At 45.1% G+C, this 26,540-nt stretch overlaps 1 protein-coding gene across 1 annotated transcript in view; it reads right to left on the bottom strand.

Moving 5' to 3' along the window:
• Cfap54 (cilia and flagella associated protein 54) overlaps window positions 1-26,540 on the bottom strand; it is a 251,916-nt gene that overhangs the window by 211,502 nt on the left and 13,874 nt on the right. Inside the window, exons 4-15 of the mRNA XM_050145787.1 lie at window positions 26,249-26,420; window positions 22,105-22,163; window positions 19,011-19,154; window positions 16,674-16,787; window positions 16,449-16,550; window positions 13,565-13,763; window positions 8,929-9,113; window positions 8,674-8,839; window positions 7,779-7,864; window positions 4,866-5,000; window positions 3,503-3,653; window positions 2,262-2,338 (exon numbers count right to left, since the gene is read on the bottom strand). Of these exons, the coding sequence (XP_050001744.1) occupies window positions 2,262-2,338; window positions 3,503-3,653; window positions 4,866-5,000; window positions 7,779-7,864; window positions 8,674-8,839; window positions 8,929-9,113; window positions 13,565-13,763; window positions 16,449-16,550; window positions 16,674-16,787; window positions 19,011-19,154; window positions 22,105-22,163; window positions 26,249-26,420 (1,590 nt within the window). The remainder of the gene's footprint in view (window positions 1-2,261; window positions 2,339-3,502; window positions 3,654-4,865; window positions 5,001-7,778; window positions 7,865-8,673; window positions 8,840-8,928; window positions 9,114-13,564; window positions 13,764-16,448; window positions 16,551-16,673; window positions 16,788-19,010; window positions 19,155-22,104; window positions 22,164-26,248; window positions 26,421-26,540) is intronic.

The raw sequence follows: 26,540 nt of genomic DNA, 5'->3' as shown, positions 1-26,540 counted from the left end.
GAGGTTCTGAACTAAGAGGTGGGCACTGGAGGGCACGCACCAGGGGAATGGGGGTGTTGCAAGGCAAGTCACTAGGGATTAGGAGTCACCGAAATAGGAGGGGGATAATAATGACTTGAGGCCGAGGTGATGGGTTTCAGAAATGGAAAACTGGGGTCTGGAGGAGAAGGAAGAGGGGTCCTGAAGGTGAACTAGGATCAAGTGGTGGCGGGTAGTGATCACTGGGGTGGAGATATCCCATATTTGGGGGTCAACTAGATCTGGAAGGGCAGGAACAGGGCAGTCTGGGATATGGACCTGTGAGGCAACCAGGGGAAGAAGAAGGTGGAAGTCAGGTCAAACTTTGTTTGAGACCTTCTCCATGCCCTGAAGGAAGCAGAGGACCATCAACACAGACACACACACACACACACACACACACACACACACACACACACACTCAGGAAAATACTGAACCTCTGGGCATATACAGACATTTTCTTGCCATTGATTTTTAAACAATTCAAAAATCTAGTTACATAATTCACTGTGTTCAGTATTAAAAGTAACCTAGAGACTGTAAAGCATGCATGAGGGCATGCCCAGGTTATATATAAACATGGTATCACCTCACACAAGAGACCACATACCCACTGATATTAGCACCTGTGAGGGTCCCAGAACCAATCCATCAGGGGTCCCAAGGGAAACTATCCAGAAATACTCAGTTTCTAAGCTTCATTATGATCTTCAGAGGTTTCCAGAAGGTTAGAAGTGAGGAGGGCTAATAGCAACCAACAGGGCAAGTGCTGCCAGAATGGTATTACAAAGCAATAGAATGCTGCATGTTATAAATATGAGCTGGGCGGTGGTGGCGCACGCCTTTAATCCCAGCACTCGGGAGGCAGAGGCAGGCGGATCTCTGAGTTGGAGGCCAGCCTGGTCTACAAGAGCTTGTTCCATGACAGGCTCAAAAAGCCACAGAGAAACCCTGTCTCAAAAGTCATATAGATATGATATACATAAATGAGGTAGATTGAAAGAGGGCACGAGGGCATAGGAAAACAGCACAGGAGATCAAGACAGTAAGGCTGCATATTTTGTTTTGTATATTGTTAAACTCTCACCAAGGTCAATGCAATTTTCATAACTTAGTCTACAGTTTATCAGACAAGTCAAAATAGTCACTGGTTTCCTCTCTAGGGAAACATTTTAAAAGACATCCATAAAACACGGGGCCCTGAGTAAATGCTCCACAATGAATAAGAGGTGTTTTGTTCTCAAATAATAAAACACGTGGTCCTCTACATCTCCTTAGAATATCACACAGCTGATAGGCAAAGTGACCCCTGGGAAATTCCACAGCACAGGAACGTATTGTGTTTAATTAAAATCATCATGGCTGATTGCCATGAGTTCTGTTCAAGAAGCACGGAACCAGAATCACAGAGGGAAGGCCCCATGCATTGCTCTGGGCGCTGCCTCTAAACAGATGGATGTTGGCTGTGTACGTGAGGCACCTCCATTCAGATCTAGACAGCCATGGTCATGTACAGAAGTAATTCAAATCTTGTAAGAAAAGCAAGCAATGAGAAACATCCGTGTAGCTCCGCACCCTTCCGCCTTCCACATAAAGCTGACTAAGCACTCCTGAGTGCCATCAGCATCCTTGGTGCATGTCAAGCAGGTAAGAACTTCTTCAGCGTTCTGGAGGCGCGAGCTGAGCGGAGCATCCCGCTCTTTACATCTGTGACTCGGGACGTCTGCAAACAAGCAGCGGTGTAACAGCAAGACGTCCCAAGAGGTTGGAGAGGTGACCAACACCTCCTTCCCCCAGCGACTCACAACTGTGTAACTCTAGCTCTGGGTGGTCTCACTCCCTCCTGTGGCTTCTGCAGGCACTGTCTTCATGCATGCAAACCCACACAGAGACTCACACGTGAAGACTGCCTAGGTTCTTGCCTTAAACTTTTGTGTAGAACGGGTAGTACCTGTTCTAGAGGAAAGGCCCAGTGGGAGGGTGGGTGTCTCTGTAGTGACCAGTACACAGCAACAGAAATTCTTAAAGCCTCAACACTTGGAGACATTTCTACAATGAACCACTATACATTTATAAATTCTATTTTGAAAATAAAAACTCACATTTTTAACAATGCTTTCCATAACATAAAAACATACTATGTTTTATATATTATATATTATAATTCCCATAATAATGTAATAGCATGTTTTACATATTATATATTATAATTTCCATAATATAACAATACTGCAATCAGTACCTTTAATATTGGAAGGACTTCCGGGATCCCTTTTGGAGTCCCAGGGAATTCCTCAGGCCCTTTTTTTGCAGATGAATCTGAAAGAGAAAGGACATGAGAAAAAAAAGAGAAAGATGAGGAAAAGAGAGAGCAAGACAGAGCAAATACCAAAGGGAAATACAGAAGGATGGGGGAAGACAAAATAGAAATACAGGGGTGATTCTGGGTTATTAAACTAGTCTACTAAATCAGTTATCTTTTTAAATTAATATTTAGAAATGACTCATCATCATAATTTGACAAGATATCAAAATGTTTCTTTTGTGTACTTAAAGTTGTACTTATATAAAATAATCTTTAAAAAAACTCAAGAATTGTGTTTCTCAACAAAACAGTGGCATGCCTGTGGTCACTGCTCCTCCCTCTGTTCCCATGAAGTCCTTTAAAAGATGGCACAGCCTTAGGGACTTGGACAAATACCAGAGACGTCTAGTCCAAACTAGAGGAATATAAATTATAAGTACATTAAGACAACACTACATTTCCTATTTTAAAAATATACTTAATGATTCCAACTAAACAACATATTAATTCACAAATAGACCATATTCCAATATTGATGGAAATATCTTAACAAAGAATAAACACCTTAGGCTGTATTTAGCCTGGTTATGAACAGTGTAAAACAATTATCTTCCAAAAGTAACTCATGCATGAAACAATGAAATTGAATAAGAAACAGACTTTTGAAGATGGGGCCATTTTGGTTTTTTGCCTTCATTAACGGATAATCTAGAAAACATCTCTTGACTGCAGAAAAAAAACAAAAAGTATTTTTTTAGACTTGTAAACTAAGAAGATAATAAATTAGTGAATATAAGGCAAGGAGCTTGGAAAAGGAAATCATGGACTGTAGGAAGGCAGGAAAATGAGCCAGGAATGGTCACACAGGTTTGCAAGCCCAACACCTGGGGTAGAGGGGAAAGGATCTGAAGTTCAAGTGCAGCCTTTGCTACAGTGAGTTCAAGGCCAGCCTGGGCTAACTGAGACCTCATCTCATTGAAAACAAAAACAACCCCTACTTATCCTGTTGGATACTATGAAAATTCTGAAGAGGAAGACCAGGCGCCATGCTACAGCCCTGAAGGGCAGCAGCGGTAACTGCTCCTGGCAGCTACCCTGAATTCCAGTGCATGTCCACATCATTACTTTGTCTGTGCACATGCTAACAATCTCACCGTGCATTTCACCCCATGGCTTACCTGCAGACTTTCTGAACTTTCTTTTCGAGCTTCCCAAAGACTCTAATATTTCACTTAATCGTAAGGTGATCTCTGCCACCATCACGATGTCCAAATCTTCCAGCCGATAGCAGTGAATCACTTCGCTTATCTGCCACAGGAGATACACCCACTGCAGAAGGCAAATGCCAATCAAAATTAATTAGAAGAATACTGAAGAGGCAAAGTTTTCCATTTTAGTTCTCCTTTGATCCTGCCATGACCACAACCAAGTAGTACCTAGGCCTCCTTATTAATGTATCTCAATCATCAACAACATAAAGTGACTTTAATAAAATATTTAACAGGGGGCTGGAGAGATGGCTCAGTGGTTAAGAGCATTGCCTGCTCTTCCAAAGGTACTGAGTTCAATTCCCAGCAACCACATGGTGGCTCACAACCATCTGTAATAAGGTCTGGTGCCCTCTTCTGGCCTTCGGCATACACACAGATAGACTATTATATACATAATAAATAATAAATAAATAAATAAATAAATAAATATTTAAAAAAAAATAAAATAAAATATTTAACAATGGATGCATTTACAAACATGCATAAATGTCCACCTGCTTATAATGTGCATGCCTGTAGCTATGGAAACTTCATGAGGTTACTTTTCCTTATCGTCAATATTCGCTATATTCTCAAAATACAAAGTCAGCCAAGTGGGCGGGTGCTGGCCCCACTCTAGGTGCTCAGAAATTGACTTTCGGGACTGTATCCCCAAAGCATAACCCATCAGGATTCTCTGAGAGCTACGATGGACCAGTATTTATCTACCCAAATCATCACTTAATAGAGAACATCACCAAAATGTTGGATGAGTACAATAGTTTGTAGGAAGTTCAGGCACACTAGAAATTAAACATTTATTACTAAATGTTTTATCTAAGTTCCCAGTTTTATGATGCTCGAATCCCCCACTTTCTTTTCAATGGGGAAAACAGCTCTGCTAAGCAATAAATATTACCAAGGAGCACACTAATATACATTATCAAGGGAAGGAAAGCACCCTGTGCTTCCGTCTTATTGGTGCTCATACTGTCACTCTCGTTGATGAATGCCACCCAAGCTCACACGGCCTAGACTTGTATGTGTTCCTTCCTTTAAAAATGAAACCGTTTTCCACTCTTTGAAACCAAACTGGGCCAGGGCGCGGCAGCACACACGTCCCAGGAAGGTCTCAGTAAGCACACAAAGAACAGCTTCCCACCTCACACATCTGGAAAGGATGGGACTTAGGGGGTGGTAGATCAGAGGGGAGGCCTGGACTGGAAATGTGGACTCAACTTGAGTTTAAAAAATTAAGATACAAACATTCTCATGAAAGAAAAGGAAGTACTTTGTTAGTGCTGATCTTGTGGGAATATTTTGCGAAGTCGCTTTTGGACATGCTGATCCTCTGGATTCCCAGCTTGCATTTCTGCCATAAGTAGGTTATTATGTCCACAACGATATCCCTGTCAGGCTGCACACCCTAAAAACGAAGATGATGAGTTCGTCAGTAAGAAGAGGAAGATGGATGCCCATAAGGTGCCCTGTGTGTCATGCACACACACTCCTGTAAGCTTCACGTGTCCCAGATCGTCCACCCCTCATCAATCAGTGCGCTAAGGCCAGTGCCTTCATGTCACCACCATTAACAGACAAAGAGAACCCACCAGGTTTCCCCACAGATAAGTGACCAGGAAGTCACAGGTGAGAAGGAGTCATGTCTAAGCAGACAGGCTCCCTGAGTTTCACCTAGCACTCTGTGAAGTGGTTTGACTCAAAAAAAAAAAAAAAAAAAAAAAAGATTCTAAAACATTTTCATCCAAGTCTGCAAACCAGAGTTCTCTCCAATCTGGCAAAGGATACTTTTCTCTTCCTAAACTTCTTCTATCAAAGTAATAAAGAGCTGGAGGAGTGAAGGGTAAAGTGGTGCCAGGATCAGGAAGAGCACCTGGTGGGAATGAGGAGGGCATGCAGAGGAGGATGGGGAGGGGGAATGTGATGTGGGAGTGTCATATATCAATCTGTTGATTTCATTGGTTAAGCAATAAAGAAACTCCTTGGCCCTGATAGGTTAAAACATAGGTGGGAGGAGTAAACAGAATAGAATGCTGGGAGGAAGAGGAAGTGAGCTCAGACTCGACAGCTCTGCTCTGGAGCAGAGACGCCATGCTCCGCTCTCCCTATAGCTCTGCTCTCTGAGGCACACGCAATGAAGCTCCGACCCAGGATGGACGTAGGTTAGAATCTTCCCAGTAAGCGCACCTTGGGGTGCTTACACACATTATTAGAAATGGGCTAGTCCAGGTGCGAGAATTAGCCTAGAAGTGGCTAGATAGAAATGGGCTAAGCAGTGTTTAAATGAATACAGTTTGTGTGTTGTTATTTCTGGCATGAGCTAGCAGGCGGCTGGGGTGCTGGGGACGCAGCCCCACCGCTCTTATCACTACAGGAATGGGAAGGAGAGCATGCAGAGGAGGATGGGGAGAGAATCTGAGGGTGGAGAGATGGAGCAAGGACAGAGGAGGGTGGAGAGAAACTGAGCAGAACTGAGCAGATCCCCAGGTGGGCATCATCAACACACTGCCCAGGACAGGCCTATCTCCTAATTAGTTAGCTCTTCTCAGAAGTAAAGGGGACTCGTTATAGCTGAACTGGGAGGTAAATGAAGTTTATGACTAAAATAAAGCACATGTGGGGCTCTCTGGATGCCCCGAGATTGAGTTTGGTGTGTGTCACACCTCCCTGCAGCACAGGCACTGAGCAGATCCCAGACACGGGTAAATGTGGTCAGACTGGAGTCAACCTGAGCTGAACTAAGACATCGCATGGATTCTTTTTAAATGCATGAGCGGAAGGTCTTTGCCCTTTAAGCCTTGATTTTTCTTTCTTGTTAAGTTCACTGATTATAATCATTATGTTTTCTGCCTGTCTTCCAAAATGAAATACCTGGCAGGGTCCGCTGATGCAGGCCTATAATCCCAGCTAGTCACTGCTCATGAGGTTGAGACAGAGGACCTCAGCTCCAAGACCAGCCTGGCAATTTAATGACATTTTGTCTCAAAATCAAAAGGAAAAGCTGGGCTGGGGAGGTAGCTCTGGGATAGAGCTACATGCAGCCCTATGGTCTATCCCAGGCACCGAGAGAAGAAAAAAAAATCTACCACAGGTTCCAAGAAACTCTGATAAATTCAGAAGAAACAGAAATACCGTAAGAGTAAAGCACATTTTAATCCCCTATTCTGTTTCATTTACCTAAGAAAAGAGTAATGCAAAACTTTACAATGAGTTTCTGCTTTTCATAACCATGAACCCAAGTTTCAAATGAAATGTCATGACTCTTCCCATATTCTACACAAAAGTAATGAAAATGGATTAGGGTACTACTGCTCAAAACTGTCTTCCAGGGAAGTTCAGAGACACCCTGGGGACCCTGGGATCCAAATTTTAAAGTAGTGACAGAAGACCAGGGATGGTGTAGCTCAGTGGTAGAGAATGTGTCAAGTCAGACCCCAGGGTCAATCCCGCCCTGCCCTGGTGGGGGGGGGGAAGAAGAGAGAGAGGGGGAAGGAGGGAGGGAGGGAAGAGAGGACAGAGAGAGAAAGAGGGGTCAGAGAGAGAGAGGAGAGAGAGAAAGAGAGAGAGGGAGAGGACAGAGAGGAGGGAGTGAGGGAGGAGACAGAGAGAGAGAGAGAGAGAGAGAGAGAGAGAGAGAGAGAGAGAGAGAGAGAGAGAGAGAGAGAGAGAACGCTGTACTGCGTCACTCCTGGATTCCCAGCACCCGGAAGAACATCATATCAAGATCTTGCGTTCACAGGAGCCTGAGAACACTAAGTCCCTCTTTTCAAAACCAAAACTGGGAACTGGGGTGGGCCTGAGACACTGGTCTTACCCAATGCACGTGGGCCATTTTTAAATTCTGGCCACTATGTGAAAATGGACAAGAAGCAGACACCTTGGGCTGAAAGGCACTGTGGCCTTGCTGCACTAAACACATCCACTCTCCCCAGAACCACTGCGGGGTTCCCTGCTCACTGGATGAAATACAGCCAGCCTCAGACATTTCCCCAAAGGAGCAAGCAGATTGACACCCAAAGTGATGGCAACGGAAAGAAACTGAGAGTTCCAAGTCAGCCACCAGCTCAAGGAAGCATCCTGACGAGCAGATCCTGCCATGTTTTAGACCTGGCCTCAAGCTAGACCAGACTATTAAAAGGTATTTTCCTTCCACACTGTCACGACGTGTTTAAAAGAGTTACCTCACCTTGGAAGGGACACAGACACAGAAATGAAGAATGGCTGCCAAACTGAAAATATCTTCTGAGTATCCATAGCTCCTCACACAAGACTCTGCAGGGAAAGGCAGAGAAGATGAGGGCAGGATAGCGACTGTGAAGGACCAAGTACAAGACACCAAGTTTACAAAACGGCACACATGGCAGCTGGACCGTTTAGCATGCCAATAAGCTGTTTAAGATGCGTCCATGTGAAAATTAATCTCAGGAGCTAGAATTCAATGGAATAGACTAGTGTTTTGGTTATTAATCCACAATATGTGTGTCACCCATGTCCAGAGGGAAACTGAAGGGGCTTGCAATACGAGAATACTCTAAAGATGTGGCAGCTGGAGAAAAGTCTACAAGTATTTATTCCGGTACCAATAGAAGAGGGAAGTCTATCACTATGGGCACAAATGGTTTACTGCAAGTGAGCAGTTACGTGATGCCTAAAAGCACACGGAAAACATAGGCACACGAAATAAAGTGAATCTCACTGATCTAAAAGCAGACTAGATGATAAATTTTGCAGACGATGGTGCTTAAGTCATTGATGCCCTAGACTGGAACATCCTGAACGCTGGAGAGAAGGATGCAACCGAACTTTCTCTTTGCTCAGCCCGTCCCATCCCCCTGTTCCCTCAGCCCAGCAGCCCTGCTCATATCCCAGTGACGCTAACACCTACATAGGACTTCCTTCTTGTGCCAAAAGCGGTGCCAGAGTCACATGCATGTCCTCATGTGACTAGGAACCACATGGCCTGTCCCCCAGCTCTTTCTGACCTCCCACACGCCAAGTCCACTGCTCCCGACCACAACGTCACCTCTGCCAGACACTCAGGCACCGGGCACACCCCTAAGCCTTGAACATGAAATACTCACCGTGACAAGCAATATGCTTTAGATAAATGTGAACTGACTGTCCCTGCTTATCATTCTCCAGAGGGAAGATCAGGCCTTTGTTTTTCTTTAGATTGATCAGTGGCTCTACCGCAAGCAGGAGAATGAGATCCTTCTCGGCCTTCTTTAACGCTGGGCTCTCTTGTTTCTGAGAAGAGTAGATCCCGCAAGGTAATTAGCAAGTCAACGCCATGTCAGCAGAATGGAAAAACACATGAAGACCTTCGTCCGTGTTACCTGGAGAAAGCGGACAAGCTGTGCAGCTAGTGATTCAAATAACCCCCACTCTTCGTAAGTGAATGCCAATTTTGCAAATTTCACAGCAGCACGCAAGGAAATGACATTTTTCCTTTCGATCACATGCTCCAGGAGATTTCCCGTTTTGGGGAAATCAAGTTTCCCATTTGCTCCAACATTTGAAACTAGAAAAGGAGAGAGGAATGTCTGGATGTCATTCATGCAAAGAGACATTTATCAGATATTATCTATCAGACACTATCAGGCTCTAGGAAAACAATGATAAGAAGTGGCCCCAGCCCCCAGCCTCATTGTCACTGACTTTGCAGGGTAGTGGGCCAAATAAAAAACCTAGGTGGGGAAATGCACAATGTTATGGAGACAAATAGTGAGGACATTTAACGTTTCCTAAAGCCACTCAGAAGAAAGAGCATGGCAGTCTGGAGAGATGCCCAGGCGTTAAGAACACTTGATGTTCTCACGGAGGACCAGATTGGTTGCCAGCACCCACATGGAAGCTTACAGCTGTCTATAATGCAAGTATCCAATGGCTTCTTCTGGCCTCTGTAGACATCAGGGCACAGGGCACCAGGCACATACATGATGCACTCACATTCATTCAGGCAAAACACCCATACACATGAAATAAAAATAAGTAAATTTATTTTTAAAGAGGAGCCGAAAGAGTATAAGATATAAAGAACTTCCGTGGTGAATTAGCCTCGTGGGAACAAGACCTAGAGAAGGGAGGGTGGCTTTCAGGGTCACCCGTAGCCATATATACATATTCACAGCAGTCAGCAGGATCAGCTATGAGCATGCGAGCATCATTAAATAAGAGAAGGCAGAGAGAGGAGGCTGCTGCCAAGGAGAGTGTTTAGCCAGGAGCTGGAGCTACAGAACCTACAGAACAGTGTGGGAGCGAAGCATTGCGGAGTGAGCGTCCACTGAGCACAAAGGAGGCCATCTATGAGTTTTTCAGTACCATGGGAGGGGCAGAGGCTGCCTGATGCAGACGCAGAAGGAAAGACTTGAGAGCAGTGGACACGGGCAATTCTCTTGGCATGTCTGACCAGTTCACAGACACCCAGAGAAGAAGACGAAAGAGGATACAGGATACGGGGAGTGCTTGGGAGAATCTGACTTCATGAAGAAGTGGAGACATAGTCCTCCCTTTTCAATGAACGCCGTGTTGTACAGGGTATGTGCAGATGAGGTGAGGGTTAGAATCTGAGTGGATGAGATCAGAGAAATTCTCACTGTGGGCGTTTGAACGGGAATGGCCCCTACAGACTCCTGTGTTTGAGTGTTTGGCCCATAGAGAGTGGCACTATTAGGAGGTGTGGCCTTGTTGGAGTTGGTGTGGCTTTGTTGAGGAAGTGTGTCACTGTGGGGTGGGCTTTGAGGTCTCAGATACTCAAGCTACAGCCAGTGTGGTTCACAGTTTCCATGAAGAAGGCTTGGCTCCTTCTCCAGCACCACGTCTGCCTGCACGCTGCGTTGTTTCCCACTGCAATGAGAACAGACTACACCTCTGAAACTGTGAGTCGGCCCCAATTGAATGCTCTCCTTTATAAGAGTCGCTGTGGTCATGGTGTCTCTTCCCAGCAATGTCACTCTCACTGGAGAAATGTTTTAATTGAAAACAGATTTTTTTTATATATAAAATATTCTGATCATGATCATCATCCCCCATTCCCCCAGTTTCTCTCAGGACTTTTTAAATGAAGACATGAGGCCTTCATTAAAGTGCAGGATTAGAGGCTCGCTCCTTCAGGTACACACATATATAATCTAAAGTTACACAAGCTAACATCTGGCTTCCTGTGTCTCCTCCTAGGTAGAAATCAGAGCCAAATTAACCGGCTACTACCAGGTGATGACGACACACGCCTTTAATCCCAGCACTCAGGAGGCAGAGGCGGAAGCAGACAGATGTCTATGAGTCTGAATCCAGTCTGGTCTACGGAGTGAGTTCCAGGACAGGCACCACAACACAGAGAACCCCTGTCTTGAAGAAAAAAAAAAAAAGTCAGCTGACTGCTGCAAGGCCGCAGAAGGTAAGGTCATGTGGAAAGAAAATTAAACATGCAGTATTTTCCAAGAAAACCCACAAAGTAAGCATCCTTTACCACAGGAAGCAGAAACCTAGAACGGAGAGAATGAGAGCATAGGTGTTCTCTCAGAAGCGAGAGGACCTCAGAAGCATGGAGTGAGGAAGGAGCAAGTGCAGATTGCATCTTGAGTCTACCAGTGCTGAGACTAAGAACGCAGTCGGTGGACAGAAGGCCAGAACAGAAAAAATAAAGCAAAAATGAGTGACCGGGAAATTCACATTGAGAAGCGCTCTCAGAAGTAATAACATGGAACGAAAAGAAGGGAAAAAAATAAGGTGGGAGGTTGGGGATGACTATAAAAATCTTGACATTTGTTTTGAAGAACGAAAGGTAGGTACAGAGAAGGACTGAAAAGTAATGGGAAATTTATTTAAATACATATATATATATATATTATATATATGACACAAGCTCGAAGTGCCTCCTGTATCACTGGACCCGGTGTGACCAAACCTAAGAATAACGTAAGAAAAATAAAAGCACAAAATCTAAAATCTACAAAACGACGACGTTGAACTAACTTTAAACTCCTCCACAGAACCCCTTGTGCCCAGGACATGGAGATCCAGTATGCAGATGCTAAAATAAACAGGCCTTAAACAGTGAGACTTTGTATCTATTGTCTTGGTGCTTCAAGTCCTCAATGTCTCGACTTGAGGCAAAAGAAACAAATTCAGATAGATGCAATGAAAACTGGGAAGTATCCATGAGAAGCACACATTCATACAATGATTGGTTGTCTTAGAAAGGCAGGAATCAGAGGCTCTGTGCAGACCAGAAGAGACTCGGCAGTGTATTTAGGAAGCAGGCAAAGAGAAAAAGGACTGCAGATGGCAGGTGAAAAGCTGTACAACATCTTTAGCCATTAGGAAAACTGCAAATTAAAGATACAAGGAGATACCATTACCCACCTATAAGAATAACTAAAATTAAAAAAAAAATGTTGTCAACGCTATGAGACTGCATCACTCACCCATAGCAGGCTGGGATATTAAATGGCACAGCAGACCTGGAGAGAATGACAGCAATCTCTTCCAAAACTAAATGTGCAGTTGTGATAGGAACGAGCAATTAGACCACAGAAGTGGCACATTATTTTCAAATAAAAGTTCCAAATTCACAGCAGCTTTATTCCCAACAGCTCCAAACTGGCGACAGCCCAAATATCTCTCCACGTCAAACGGTTAAATACACCGTGGCACACTGGGACACAGAACACCACCCAGGAATAATAAGAGTGGACAGTTGCTGGGCAACAACCGGACACCTCACGGCAGGACGCGGCTGAGTGAGGAAACGGGGTACACGGAAGCTCCAAGTTTAGGGTAAGGATATCAGCGGGGAAAGGAAGCCGTCCTCAAAAACGGTGCTTCGTCAACTAGACAGCCACATGAGCGAGCAAATGGTGAGCTCTACTTCATTGCAACAGAAATAGTATGGATGTGGACCTTATGCAAAAAAAAAAAAAAAAGATGCATTGGCAAACTGAACTACATTAAAATTTAAAAGTTTCTGGGGTCCGGAGAAATGGCTGCTCTTCCAGAGACCTGGGCTTGCTGGCCAGCACCCACACCGGGGCTTACAACCATCAGTAATGCCAGTTCCAGGGGAACAGACACCCTCTGCTCGCGTCCACCAGCACCAGGCACACGAGTGGAACACAGACATAAACGCAGGCAGAAGACTCAGGCACAAAACAGAAATAAAAATAATAATTTCTGTCACAATAGATACCACTACGCCAATGGAAAGAGGGTTGGGAAAGATGCCTCGGTCTATGGAGGGCTTGCCACTCACGAGTTCAGTTTATCCGTGTAAAACGCCGGGCATGGCGGGCACGCTGTGATCCAGAGCTAAGGAAGTAGAGACATGAGGATCCCTGGGGCAGCTGGCCTGTCAGTTTAACAAAATCAGTGACCCTGACTCAAAAAAAAAAAAAAAAAGGTGAGAAGGACGTCTGAAGCCCTTCTCGTCTTCACAGGCCTGGCTGAGCGCACGAGCACGCACGCATGCACGCACGCACGCACGTGCACGCACATGCATGCGCGCGTACATACACAGCATGAACGGGTATGAATAATCCCCGTGAACAAAAGAAACCTTATCAAAATTATGAATAAAGAAAGTTTCTTCATCTGAATTTTAAAAAAAAAAAGGGATGTATACAGCACTTTAGTAAATGTCTGAACTATTGGTAAAAACGTTGAAGGTTTTCCGTCTATGGTCAATTGGGACAATATCAGCGTGTGTTTCTGGTGATTCCAGACAGTGCAATAAATCAGGAAATGAAGGAGGAAATTAAGAGAGTAAATCCCAAAAGAAAGAAATGCAATTGTCATTACTCAAAGATAACGTTATATTTTAGAAAATAAAAAACAACCTAGAAATGAATTATTTATAGCATGGTCACTGGCTTCAAGGTCAATCTGTAAACTTGATACTAATTTCTCATATATGGGCCATCATGCTGAAGGTGTTTGTGATCAGTGTCCACTAGAAAGTATTAACATATTATTTACGTATCAAAAGTTCTTTTCCAGCCATGAACAGCTCCGAGACAACATCACGGAGTTCCACCTCGTCAGTCACCAGAGGTCCAGTCTGCAGGATTCGCCTGCTCGAGTCAGCAAGAGCTTCCAAGACAGCCAGAAAGCGGGCCGAGGTGCTATCAAATAGCTCATCCAGCAGCCGTTCCGTGACCGTCCGTGGCCATATCATCTAGATATGAGAAAGAAAACCCAAGTGGCTAGGAGGCAAAGGCTACTGCCTGCTTCCCTCATGCTGAGGGAAGTTAGAGCTGAGGTAGGAGGAGGCGGTGAGATGGTGGTTTGCGGGCTTTTACATCACCTCAGACACCGTTTAAGGAAGTCGCTACACCAAAGACTTTGCTCTTTCTCACGCCCAGTGTTTCCAAGGCGGCATAAGGAAACTATTTACTAGGTCATTTATCAAGGTAGCATCAACTCCGCCTGCTTTGTGGAGCCTTGGTGACAGCCATAGGGAGCTGATACTCGAACTTTGGGGCCTCACAGTCACTTGGGGATCCCTTTTAGATTCAAGGCCAAATGTACAGAAAATCTGGGAGTTTAGGTCACACTGTGTTGGTAAATGCTGCAGGAGATTCTCACGCAGAATGTCCTCAAACTCAAATCTGAGGCGTTGTTTTAAAGTGTCACTAACTAGGGGTTCAGTGGTTAGTGCAATGGAAGCCTTGATCGGCTATATATCAAAAGCAAGCGGCTGCCTAGGCCCCCGAGGCTTCCAGCCACCCTCCTTCTCACTCAGTGACTTCACCTCCGGGTGTTTAAATAGTTTAAAACTATTCCCTCTGACAAATGGCCTGTTCTCAGCCTATAGGTTGCCAATAAGGAAGCTGGTGCCTGTAAGTTGGCATCTCCCGATCTGATACCTGGCTGGAGGATGCCAGCCACATTCCCATGATCCCCTTGCTTTATTTCTTCTTCTTCTAGAGGCAAAGTTAGAAAGAAAGGCTGAGATGGGATAAAGCTGCCTAGAGCCATGTTGTCGCAGGACTAGCTTCCCTACCCATTAGCTCTTATATCTTTGATTCCACGGGCCAACCGGACATTAAAAACCTCGAGAAAAGTTGAAGCCTATACTTTGTCCTCTCTCCCCCAGCAGAGGTGAGGGTTCCTCTGAAGAGCTGTACTAGAGCTTAAAACAGTGCTTTAAAAATAATAAATAAATAAAGATATAAATACTAGAATAAGCCTTCTGATAATTAGAGGTGTCATCATAAACGAAATGCTGTTTTCCCCTAATTGGCGAACGTAACAGTCAGCCTGGTCTAGTAAATTCCAGGCAACAAAGTGAGATCCTGTCTAACAAACAAACAAAAAGTAGGGTTTTTCTTTTTTGAAAAACCCCAAATGACTGAATTTTAATATAATTTTATCTAGAAATGTAAACATTTTCGGAGGATATATTTAATTCTGCTAAAAGAACTATACCTCCTGACTGGGTGCTCAGTATGGCGGCCCTGAAGGTTCAGACTTCTAAATTTGGTTCCCACAAGGGAAGAGGCTTACAAGAAGGGAAAACAAATCGTCCCTGCCTTATTACACAGGGGCCAGCATTGCAACCAAACGAGGCCAGGTGCTGGTCCTCCAGCAGCTCAGCGACAAACAGCCCGTGGGGGGGGGGGGGCTACCAGCCTCAGCAACTGGAGAGCATCGAGCAGTGTGGGCTAGGGCTTCAAGGTATGTAATCTAAACTCTTCCTGAATCCATAGTCAAGATAGTCATGCTAAATAACAGCAGGTCAGCCCTGGTCCCGGGATAATATTTGCAAATATTAATTTAAAAGGTAAAGGGGTTCAGCCCTGTATGGTGCAAGCTCTGAGGAGAGAGAAGTTAGGGTTGGCACTATGAGATGCCCTGGACTCGGGTTCACCTTCCAGTGCAGCAGGGCATGGCAGGGGAGTGGGTAGGGGTGGCCCTGAGCCCTGGTATCTTCCTGTATGGTTGGAAAGTGCCACAGCAGGTGGTTTCCAAGCTCCCTTCCAGGTTCGGAGATTCTGCAGCTCTTCTGTCAGAACCTGCTCCTCCAGTCCCTGAATAACCTCTCCCAGTGGAGAGCTACCCAAGGCCATCCATGACCATCAAGAAGAGCTTCAGGGAAGGAGACATGAGCCCAGAGGACACTGAACTCAGAGAGGCAACTGGGAAGACTAAAGAAAGAAGGGAGGCCAGGAGGCCGGGAGGATGGGAGGAAAGCATTGGACCCCACAAAGAGTATCTCCTTCACTCCCCCAAGATGGTATTTAATGCTGAGGTTGGGAGCGGCCATGTGGCTAGTTAGGATACTTGGGGAGGATGTCACTTCCGTGCTGGGTATCATAGCTCCTTAAGCTCTCTGCCATCCGCCAGCAGTGTCTAAATCATAAAAATTGTTCCCAGGCCTAATCGTGAACAGCCCGTTAGCGGACCCCCTGGTGACGCTGGTGGCTCCTAACTCCAGTGGGAAATTATTTCAAAACCTTCCGAGATGTGTGGGTTGTTTGGTGCGAGCGAACAGTCTAGTTCATGATACTCCCCATGGTAGACCTAATCTAATGAGAAAACCTCAAAGCTAAGGCCAAGTGGCCCAGGCAAGGGCCCGTGCAGACCCTCCCAGGACCGTCCATTTGCAAAGGTCTTTCATGCAAACCTTTCCCGAGCTCATCTTCCGCCTCTCACCCATTAGCGTTGCAAAACTGGGATGATGTCAGGCACAAAAAGAGAAATGAAATGGATGCTGTGAGACCGTGTCTCAGCTGGAACGGCATTCCATTGCTCTAAATCTAGGGCAGGATTCACTCATTAGCAACTAGGCGTAAAAGAGACAAAGGAACAGCCCGGGCATACTGCACAGGGTCGTCTAGGGAAGGTCTCAGGGACTCACGCTCTGAGCTTCCTTTAGGTTAATTCTAATCTTCGGTCTGAACACGGCTTTGTTCTTTCTTCTGGACTCGAACACTCCTCTTTTGAAGATCATCACGGCCATCTGTCTCCAAGAGAAGAATCATCCATGAGGTGACAACAGGGCGCATGCCCCAGCCACCGAGACTGCGCGCGCCATCAATAGCGCCGTGCAGGACATGTCTTCCGTTCCATGAAATTTTCATACCTTTATTGTGGCCTCTCTGTAATGCCTTCGGGAGTCCTCCTGAGACTTGGAGGAACTCATTAATTCCAGTTGCCTTAACTCTTCAATTTTAGCTAATGCACGTCGGGCAAATGCCTGTGTGGCAATTAAAACAAATTTAATTCACAAAAAGTTGGAGAATCGTGATTAAAAATGTATAAAAACGGTGTGTTTTGATTCTGAGGCATTTGATTTAATCCGAATCAAACTGCTGGCTGCTGTTGACTCCAATCCATCATTTCTATGAGCACCGTTAAGCTCTATAAATTTAAAGTAATAAACATCCTGACACATTAACTTTATGAATTATAGAATTTTTAGAAGAAAGCCAAAATGTGGGTTAGATAGAACCTTTGTACAGAGGACTGCTCCGCTAATAATGCCTACAAGCATGCTCACGCTTGAATGCACACACGCATGCACACGCACACACATACACCATCCTGAGATGGTCTCAAGTTTCAGTCTTCCCAGGATAACGTAAGATATGATCTCTTCAACTGCTCGCACGCTGACCACTACAGTGTGGCGTCTCTAAAAGGCCATATTCGTTTTCAGATCTCCAATACCCACCATAGAGGAAGCCTGAGCAGCCTGAAGGAGAGTCAGGAAGAAGGCAGGCTAGCTCGTGGAACCGTTTCACCATGTGATGGTTCTCTAGAGACAATAGCAAGCATTCGGAAGAGCCCTCGGGAAGAGTTCAGTAGCAAAAGGTTACATCACAGGTGGCTCTGGAGGGCAACAGCTAGCACATCGGGCTTCCAAAATTACATGTCATTGGTTTTGCCACTTTTTAAAAAATACTTCACTCATAGCTTTTAATAATGAAAGTTCCAGGCCAGTTGCAGTATTAGAATGAAGTAATGTATAAATTTTCCAGTAGGCACTAACACCAATAAGAATCAAAACACCAGAATGACCTGTGTTCCATCCCTGACCATAGCAGTGGCCGTGTTGTAAGCTGTGCCTCCCCTAGAGAACTCGAGTTAAACACGCCTTTGTGGTGAGCACCTTTTAGAATTATCTTGTGCTATAAAAATAGTCCAGCCAGGGTTTGAATTCGGCTGCTCCTCTAGCTGGGGACGGCTACCCCCTAACTGTCCAGAATGAACCCAGGCAGGAGAAAACAGATGTAAGACACCATTAACGGCCAAATTCTGTCTGCTGAGTTGTGAACGGATAAGGAGTAGATGTGAGCCCGGCCATGAAAGCTGTGCCTTGTACCAGGCTCCTAGCCCAGGGGCTAAGGGCGCACTGATGCTGGGCAAGCATGCCTTTGCCGGAATAAAGAGGTGTGGTTTCTTACTTTCAGAGGCTACATTCACCGACAACTGAGTCCCGTGTACAGCAGGAAGTACGCTTTTAAATTTATGCTGAGAGTCTGTGCCAATCAATGGGAGCTTGTTACTTGTCAAATGTTAGGTCTAAAAGATGTACCAAAAAAAAAAAAAAAGAGGGACCAGATATAACTGATAAGCCTGGAGGCCGCGAGAAATCAAGGTAAGCGTATTTATAATAGGTACAGTGGAGTCTCAAACTGAGCAGGGAAGGAGCTGCCTGTGAGAACTGGAAACTAAGAGTGGAGGAAGACAAAGAGGGCTGGGGAGGCGGGCCCATGCAGACGGCTTGCTGCACAAGCAGGAGGACCCGAGTTTGGATCCCCTGAACCAAAGTGAAGCCAGACACAGCAGCTCACATCTGTATTGTCACAGCATTGCTATGACAACACGGGAGGCAGAGGCAGGCAGCGCTCCGGAGGCTGAAGGGCCAAGCAGCCTGGAACAAGCAATAGCAGGCAAGAAACCCTGTCTGAAACAAAGGCCCAACACCCACGGTTGTCCTCTGACCTGCACGTGTGCACTGTGGTGCCTGCTCCCCCCCCACGCACACATATACATTCACACGCATACATACGTACATATACATACACACACAGACACACAATACACATGTGCATATGTATATACACATATACACATGCATACACATATATACACATACACACACAAATACCCACACATACATAGAAATACATTCACACATTCATAATAAATATACAGATAGGCATACACACACACACCATAAGGGATAAAAGGAACAAAGAAGGCCCAAGATGACAGAGCCAGAGTTAAGAGGAGACAGCACAAAGTAGAACGAGAAAGTCACAAAAGAGAATAACCAAGAAGATGCCTCAGATAAGAGCGGGAGTTTCACAGCTTTGCCTCTTTTCCCTTCTCTGGCTGCTGTGTTCCCTGGAGACCCGGGAGAGGGTCTAACATGTTGCATTTTAAATGCTGAGGCTGTCTGAAGGCCACGTACCTCCCCGTGGATGCTGGCCTGGCAGTCGTAGTGGCACTGGCAGACAGCCGTGTAGAGGGTGGCTCTCCAGGTCAGGTACCTGATGGACAGCAGCGGGACAGAGGACTCCATGCAGATGCTGGCCCACAGCAGGTATTCTACGGCCTGGGGAGGAAGCAGAGAGCACATCTGGGTTGATCCTCATCTCTCACACGATCCATAGTGATATTATTTAGAACCACCGAAGTCTAAGCTATGCGTGTAGATTGCTGGCTACCCCTATCAAAGGTACCACAAACAGTGGGGCAAAGAAAACCAGTAGTGTTTTATGTGTGGGTGCATGTTCGTACTATGCTGGTGTGTGTGCACATGTATGTGTTTGCCTGTGGAGGCCAAAGTCAACATTGAGTGTCACCCCAATTGCTCTCCATCTTATTTCTTGAGACCCAGTCTCTCGCTGAGCTTGGGCCTCACTGACTCAGCTGGACTGCTGGCCAGCTCGACCTAGTATCTGCCTGTCTCCACCTCCCCAGCGCAGGGATTATAGGTGGGCAGCCATGCCTGGCTGCTTTTTAAACATGGATTCTAGAGAGCAAACTCAGGCCTTCGTGTATGTAAAGCAAGTACTTTACCAAGGGCTCATCTCCCCAAATTTTGTTCTTAAGTTGAAAAACCCCCAAATCTCAAAGTAGCTTTTTTAGAGTGTCCTTATTGCTCTAGAATAATTCCTTAAGTGGCCTCTGAGCTGGACTCATTTTCAGCAACATGCTTCATGTATGAACTGTAGTCTAGGAGCTATCCAAAGTTGCTAGCTGGTCTGTGGCACTGGTGTGTTATTTTGGTTTTGGCGGATGGACAAAGTGGAAAGGGCTTATCACTGCAGACTTCCAATGTTCATTAGAAACAGTCAGACTGAAATCAGGTAAACTTAGGCTGCACTCCCAATTTGTCTCTCTCTAGACCTCATCTTGTCATCTGCACCAAGGGTAGATTAACACAGCCTAACCTAATCTGACTCACAGAGTGTAAACTCCTTCTAAGACAGAGATGAACTGGGGCTGGAATTCAAGTCTTTGAATTGTGAAGTACAGCATTCTTCCTGCACACAGCGAAGCCTTGGCAAAGGAGAGAAGAGAGCCAAACCCACTGGAAAACCTGCTTTTGAGTTTGGAGATGTAAAGCCATTTCACAGAGGGGGGGGGGGAGACTGGGTTTTTAGCATTTTTTCTCTTGCCCTAAAGGCTAGAACTAATTATATCTCATAACAGATGGGCTACAGCACAATAATTTTCTTCCCAGAAAAAAAAAAATTTCAAAAAGCCAAAATGTAGATGGATCTAAACTGTGGTCCCCACAAAAGCATGCATGCTTCAGGTGTCAGCAGGAAAAGACACACAATAAATGAGCTCGGCCACAGGATGGCACTGCAGCCTTGTGTATCAACATTTATGTCAGGTGCCATCTCCAGGCTGACTTCAAGCTTATGTAATACTACATTAGCGACTTGAGTACTTTACTGAAAGACCTGTAAGAGTAAAGCATACGTCCATACTTTGGCTAGCATATTCTTTAACGTTTGCTTTAAATGCCTCAGAGGATGCTAGATGTATTCTGTGACCCAAAGCAAATGGGTCACCTGACAATTCGGAATAACAGGCTCAGGTAGATGACTCCCATGATACAGAAGCATATACTGGTGAACACATGAAGGGGCTTCCGTCCACGGAAAAGCCCTTCATCAGTCTCGGTCTTTTGGATTCCTTTAGGAACAAAGGTCTGCCCCTCCCACACAGCTCCTCCAGTGGAGGAGGTAAGCCAGAAGAGAGGCAGGGCAGGAGCGATTAGGGGAATGGACAGGCATCGCTCTTAGGGTGCTGTGCGGTGGCAGTGTGGCCATGGGGAAATTCCAGATATTATAGCACAATTAATAAAAACTCAGAGACAGAAATTGGGGTTCAACCTGAAGGTCAGAAAAACAAAACGGTCAGTCACTGGCTTTTCCCTCGACCTCAGTCAGAAATGGCGATCCTGCCTCCAGGAATCTCAGAATGACAGTGTGTGTTTGCTATCTTACTTAACACCGGTGGGATGGAGACAGAGAATCCCTGAGGCAGGCTGGCCAGCTAGTCTAGTCCAATGGTGAACTCCAGACCCATGTCTCAAGGGAGGTAGACAGCACTCCTAAGAGTGATACCACATAGTCCAATGGCCTACACAGACACAGATACTTGCACACACGTGAGCACACATACATAGACACATACAGTATATGCATATAAAAATAATAACAATAACTGGAAAGTCCCCTGGCCTTCAGCAGAAGGAGTTAGAGCGTTAGAGTGTTTGTTCAATCAGACTGCATGTGAGTCCTAAATGAAAAGTCCCAGGACTCCATAATATAAACAGTTTATCCTGCAAAACAAGACACTTCCCAGAGTGACCAAGGACAAGAGGACACTCTTCATGATTACTGTGGGACAAGCAGCATGAACAGGAATGTCCTGGGCCAGCCAAGAAGGACAGTCCCCTTTCCTAGTAACCAGAGGACGGAGAATCAAGCCAGACAAATGGGGGGTCTGGCACATGGAGACGCTGGAATATTCCTGTTCATGCTAATAATGCCCATTCTTTACACTGATTCTTTGTGGCCCTCACTTTATAGGATTACTATTATAATCAAGACCAATACATTCTATCACATATAGTCACTAAATGTTAAATAATTCCCTAAATACTCTTTGCTCGACTAATCATTCAGTGTATGGTACAGAAAGGGTAACTGGAGGTTTCTCTTCCGCCTTCCAACTCCCAAGGCTTAATATTAATTACAAACTGTTTAGCTCAGGCTTATTACTAAGTAGCTCTTACAACTTAAATTAACTCATTTCTATGATTCGATGTTTTTCCACGAGGTCCGTGGCTTGTTACCTCGCATCTTGTTTCTCTGGCAGCTGCTGGCATCTCCCTGATTTCCCTGTTTGGCTCTATTCTACCTGGCTATTGGTCAAATCGGCTTCTTTATTAACCAATGGTAATAAAACGTATTCACAGTAAACAGAGAGACATCCCGCATTAAGAAAGCCTTAAGAGAGAAGAGTTGCTTTACATTTCATACCTTGGAAGCTTGCCCTATGACCATCAGCTTTCGGCAAATGGTGTAGATGTAAATGGTACCTAAGCGAAGAGAAAGATTGTTAGCATCTTTTATAGTCAAAAGATGGAGACTGTATATTGCAATTTCTATGGCTTCGATCTGTCATTCCCAAAACAAGCCCTCTCACAAGGTTTGATAATAGTAGAAAGTGATAATCATTATCATTTTTCTTGCCACTTAAAGCACAGAATCATTGAATTAACTAATATGGGCATATTTTAAATATGTTAACACCACAATCTTTCAGCCTCATTTTATGGCAATTTGGGTTTTAAAATATGCTGGAGAGAATAATATTTTAGCAGATAATTTATGTACTTTATGGTTTTATTAACACTAAAGTGTTCTCTTTTCTTGTGGTTTCCTTATGGTTGAAAAATGGAAGATTTATCTGTGAGTAGTATTAGGGTTCATATTTAATCAGTGTGGAACACTATTCACTGAGAAAGCTTGGGGTAACTGCAAACTTGGCACAGAAAGGGGTGAGGAACTGTACCCCTTTCCTCCTCAGTTAAGATGCACCCCCGTTAAGATGTGCCCTACGATCAGTCTAACGAAAACTGCCACTTCACTGTGATTTGGGGGGGGGGGCAGACAACTATTACCAGAAAAAGCATGCTGGTGGCAGAGTGGGCGGGGCAGAGAGCATCACCACCCCTCTGTCTGTATAGAGGACTCTCTCCCGCTGTACACGTGCTCAAAAGCCCACAAACCGTTCAAGGTTTGGCTTGAAACGACAAGTGAGCCAACTGTTTTCCTCAGAGCAGCTGATGCAAAACTCACAGCCAGCAAAACTCAACTCTAAAAGCTCCAAAAAAACATTCCTGGATTTTAAAACGCCCATGAGCACAGCAAACATTCATTCCACAGGTCAGAGACAAAGGCCCTGAATGCCGTCCGGAAACCTTACAGCACCGAATGTTGCACAGAATTTTATCAGTTCTTAGCAGCCAAGGAATTGGAAGCTGAGTTTCTGTGATGTATACTTACCTACCGTCTTCAGTTAGGACCCACCAGGGTGGAAGCCACACAGCTAGAGCCCACTCAAAGCCGGCCTAAGCTCCTCAACCTGGCTGTGTTGAGATCCAACTCTTAGAACCAGGGAGGTGGCTCGGTGGGAAGTGCCGGCTGTGCAAGCATGAGGCCTTGAGTTAGCTAGGGGTGGTGGCATACACGTGTGACCCCAATGTGGGGAGGGTGGAGAAAGGTGAGACCCAGAGACTCACCTAGTCAGTCAATCTGGCTAAATCAGTGAGCTCCAGGTTCAGTGACAAAACCCTGTCTCAAAAGACAGTAGAGGAAGCCACCCTGACACTAATCTCTGGCATTCACACAGATAGGCACATTCATATACACTAGACACACATAAATACTATACTAGACACACATGTACACTCAAATATACACTACACACACATGTACCCACATATACATTACACATACATGCACACACAAACACTACACATATACACACATACACTATACACAAATGCACACACATATACACAACACACATGTGTATACACTTATACATTACACATACAGACATATATACATTACATATACACACAGAGGGAAAAATATAACTCTATGACTGATTCCTTGTATAAAAGTCACCAAGCAGGGAGGTGCACAGGAAGAACACGCCCGCTCACAAAGCATGTGACTCAGGTTCAAGCCAGGAGCCTGAAAAACATGTCAGCAGTTGGGGGCCGTCCTCAGGAATGACAAAGGCCCGTCTGTGTTTCAAACCATGCCTGTAAACCTGCCAGCCCTAGGCCATCCTGACCACATCGGAATTCTTCGACAGTTCAGGATTTTGGCCTGGCTCAATTATTCTCACAAGCCACAGGCAAGAATAGATGGCACAGGATGGGACAGACTGAATCTTTATGAACTCAGGGACATTTTAGAATTCAGTCTCTCCTCACCCTCCTTCTCCTCCTCTTCTTCCTCTTCCTCCTCCTCTTCTTCCTCCTCTCCTCTTCCTCCTCTTTCTTCTCTTCTCTGAGACAAATCCCTCCTCTGAATTTACTGAGCCTGATCCTGGTTTCCTTTTCATCCAAGATGGCTACTATCAAAGTATTCTGAAAGTCTAGACTAGTTGAGTGACTTGAGAAGATTTGACATCTTTCAGAAGAAATCAAGACTAATTAATGTCTTAAGGAGCCAATGGTAAGCTGTCTACGTGAAAAGGTCAAATGTACTCTGCCAAGTTACTAAATGCGTAGTTCTGACTGTTGAAAATACAACCTAAATGTCAGGGCCGAGTTGGACCAACTTTCCCCCAAATAGTCCGGATGGTTCATGTCCCCAGTTCCTTTAGCTCCTTGTCCAACTGCCCCCAAGCTTTTTACGTACATGCCTGGCCCTCCCTTAGCCTGGCCTCTGCTTCCTTCCTTGTCTGTCTTCCCATTTGTATTTGCGCCTCAGCAGCACCTGACCCATCTGTTCCACGCACCACCTCCCTGTGGAAGGAATAAGAAGAATATTCATCTGCCCCCTTCTCCTGTTCTCGGGCACCCAAGACCACGCTGGGCTCATGGGAGGCACTCGGCAAGTCTTAGGTGACTTTATTAAAACAAGGCCACTAATTAGTGAAACCAAGTGTAGTATATGTGTTTTCCACCACCCGGCAACTCCACTCCTGGACACAGAGCCCAGAAAACTGTCCCTTCCATCTCCAAAACAAGATGTTCACCGCAGAATTGTTTGCGCAGAGAGAAATCTGGGGCACACACGGGGAGTTGCAGGAGGAGTTAATGAGTTAGAGTCCCATACAGGAGCATGGCTGATTCCACAACATAGCACTGACGGAGAAATCCAGGAAACAGAACGCCTGGAGATCAACCATATTTATAAACACGAAGCTCACACCAGGAAAGGGACAAAGAACTCTAATCTCTTTTCCAAAGAGAGGAGGAGGAGGAGGAGGAGGAGGAGGAGGAGGAGGAGGAGGAGGAGGAGGAGGAGGAGGAGGAGGAGGAGGAGGAGGAGAAAGAGGAACAAATCGATAATTTATTTTTTGTTTGTTTGTTTGCTTTGAGACAGGCAGTGTCATATAGGCTAGGCTGCCCTCCAACTCTCCATCTTCTTGCCTAAGCCTCCAAATACTAGAATTATGGGTTTATGTGACTACATCACATATATTTCTGATCTTAAGGTACATAAAACAGTGTATAATACTGTGTCCCCACAAGAAACTCCATTCTCGCAAGTACCGTTCACTGTCTCCTGGTAGGGAAGCGCCGGTGTGTCACTGATTGAAATTACTTCACACATTTGCTGCCGGAAATGAGGGTAACTTTGATAGGACTTTTGGGATGGGTGACTGCTAAGCATTTGTTAGTGGTCATGAGTAGTGTCCTTGGCTCCCTTAGTGCTGAGGCATGCTGGGACACACGTGATTTGAGGTAAGGACAGAAGCAGCTAGGAGATAAACTTTCAGTCACCACGAAATGAGGTAAAACACGGCATATTTTCACTGGAATTATTCTTTCCCCGTCTTATGCACAGCAAACAGACTGCCACTATTATTTTTTTTTTGTTTAGACTAATATTACCCATCCTTAGCACCATCAATAAAATAAAAAAGCAATGTTATACTTTAATAGCTAAGATTCGTTTCTTTACATACATGAATATTACATATATATTATAGTGTGTGTATGTGGATGTGTGTGTGTGTGTGTGTGTGTGTGTGTGTGTGTGTGTGAAGAGAGATCCTCACTTAAAAACAAGCTGAGCGGGAATGTCGCTATGTAGAAGCCAAAACCACTAGCCAGGGTCTTTGAGGCGAGAACTAATAAAGCAAATGATTCTTAGGACAAACATACCACAGCGGTCACTAGACCATCCCCCACGTCTTCCCCACTTACCAACTACTGTCCCTGAAACCCACTGCCCCTTCCTTTGGTGAAGAACCCAAAGTCTCTGCTTGCGTGGGCAGACTAAAACGCAAGCCAAATGTTTTAAAATAATACAATTATTCTATTACAGTAATGGATGTGTTTTCAATCACAAAATGATAAAGTTACCATCAAGGCTGGCATTCAAGTAGCTGTCGGGAAGACAATGATAGGAAGGAAGACATCTTGGTTCTCACCGTTGAAGATGATCCAGCAGAGGTGCTCCTGGGGAAGGGCCACCTGCATGATCAGCCTTAGGGACGACAAGATATGCAGACACTGCCTCACAGATTCCTTATTCTGCAGGTTAGCATCGTTTTCACAGACCAGCTCGTAGTGGCAAATATTTTTGCCACTCAAAGCACGAAACTGAAAGACACGGGAAATATATGAAAATAAACTAGGCGTACAGGGCTCAGAAAAGGCATTTCTCACCAATGTAAAAAAAAAAAAAAAGCTAAGATGATTAATTGGTTTAATGGGTGAGTA

This window comes from Alexandromys fortis, unplaced genomic scaffold (assembly GCF_014885135.2).
Source record: "Alexandromys fortis isolate MF-2015 unplaced genomic scaffold, M_Fortis_MF-2015_v1.1 scaffold_50, whole genome shotgun sequence".
NCBI classification, from domain to species: Eukaryota; Metazoa; Chordata; class Mammalia; order Rodentia; family Cricetidae; genus Alexandromys; species Alexandromys fortis.
Note: the sequence above shows the minus strand (reverse complement) of the source record. Positions and strands in the feature narration are given on the sequence as shown.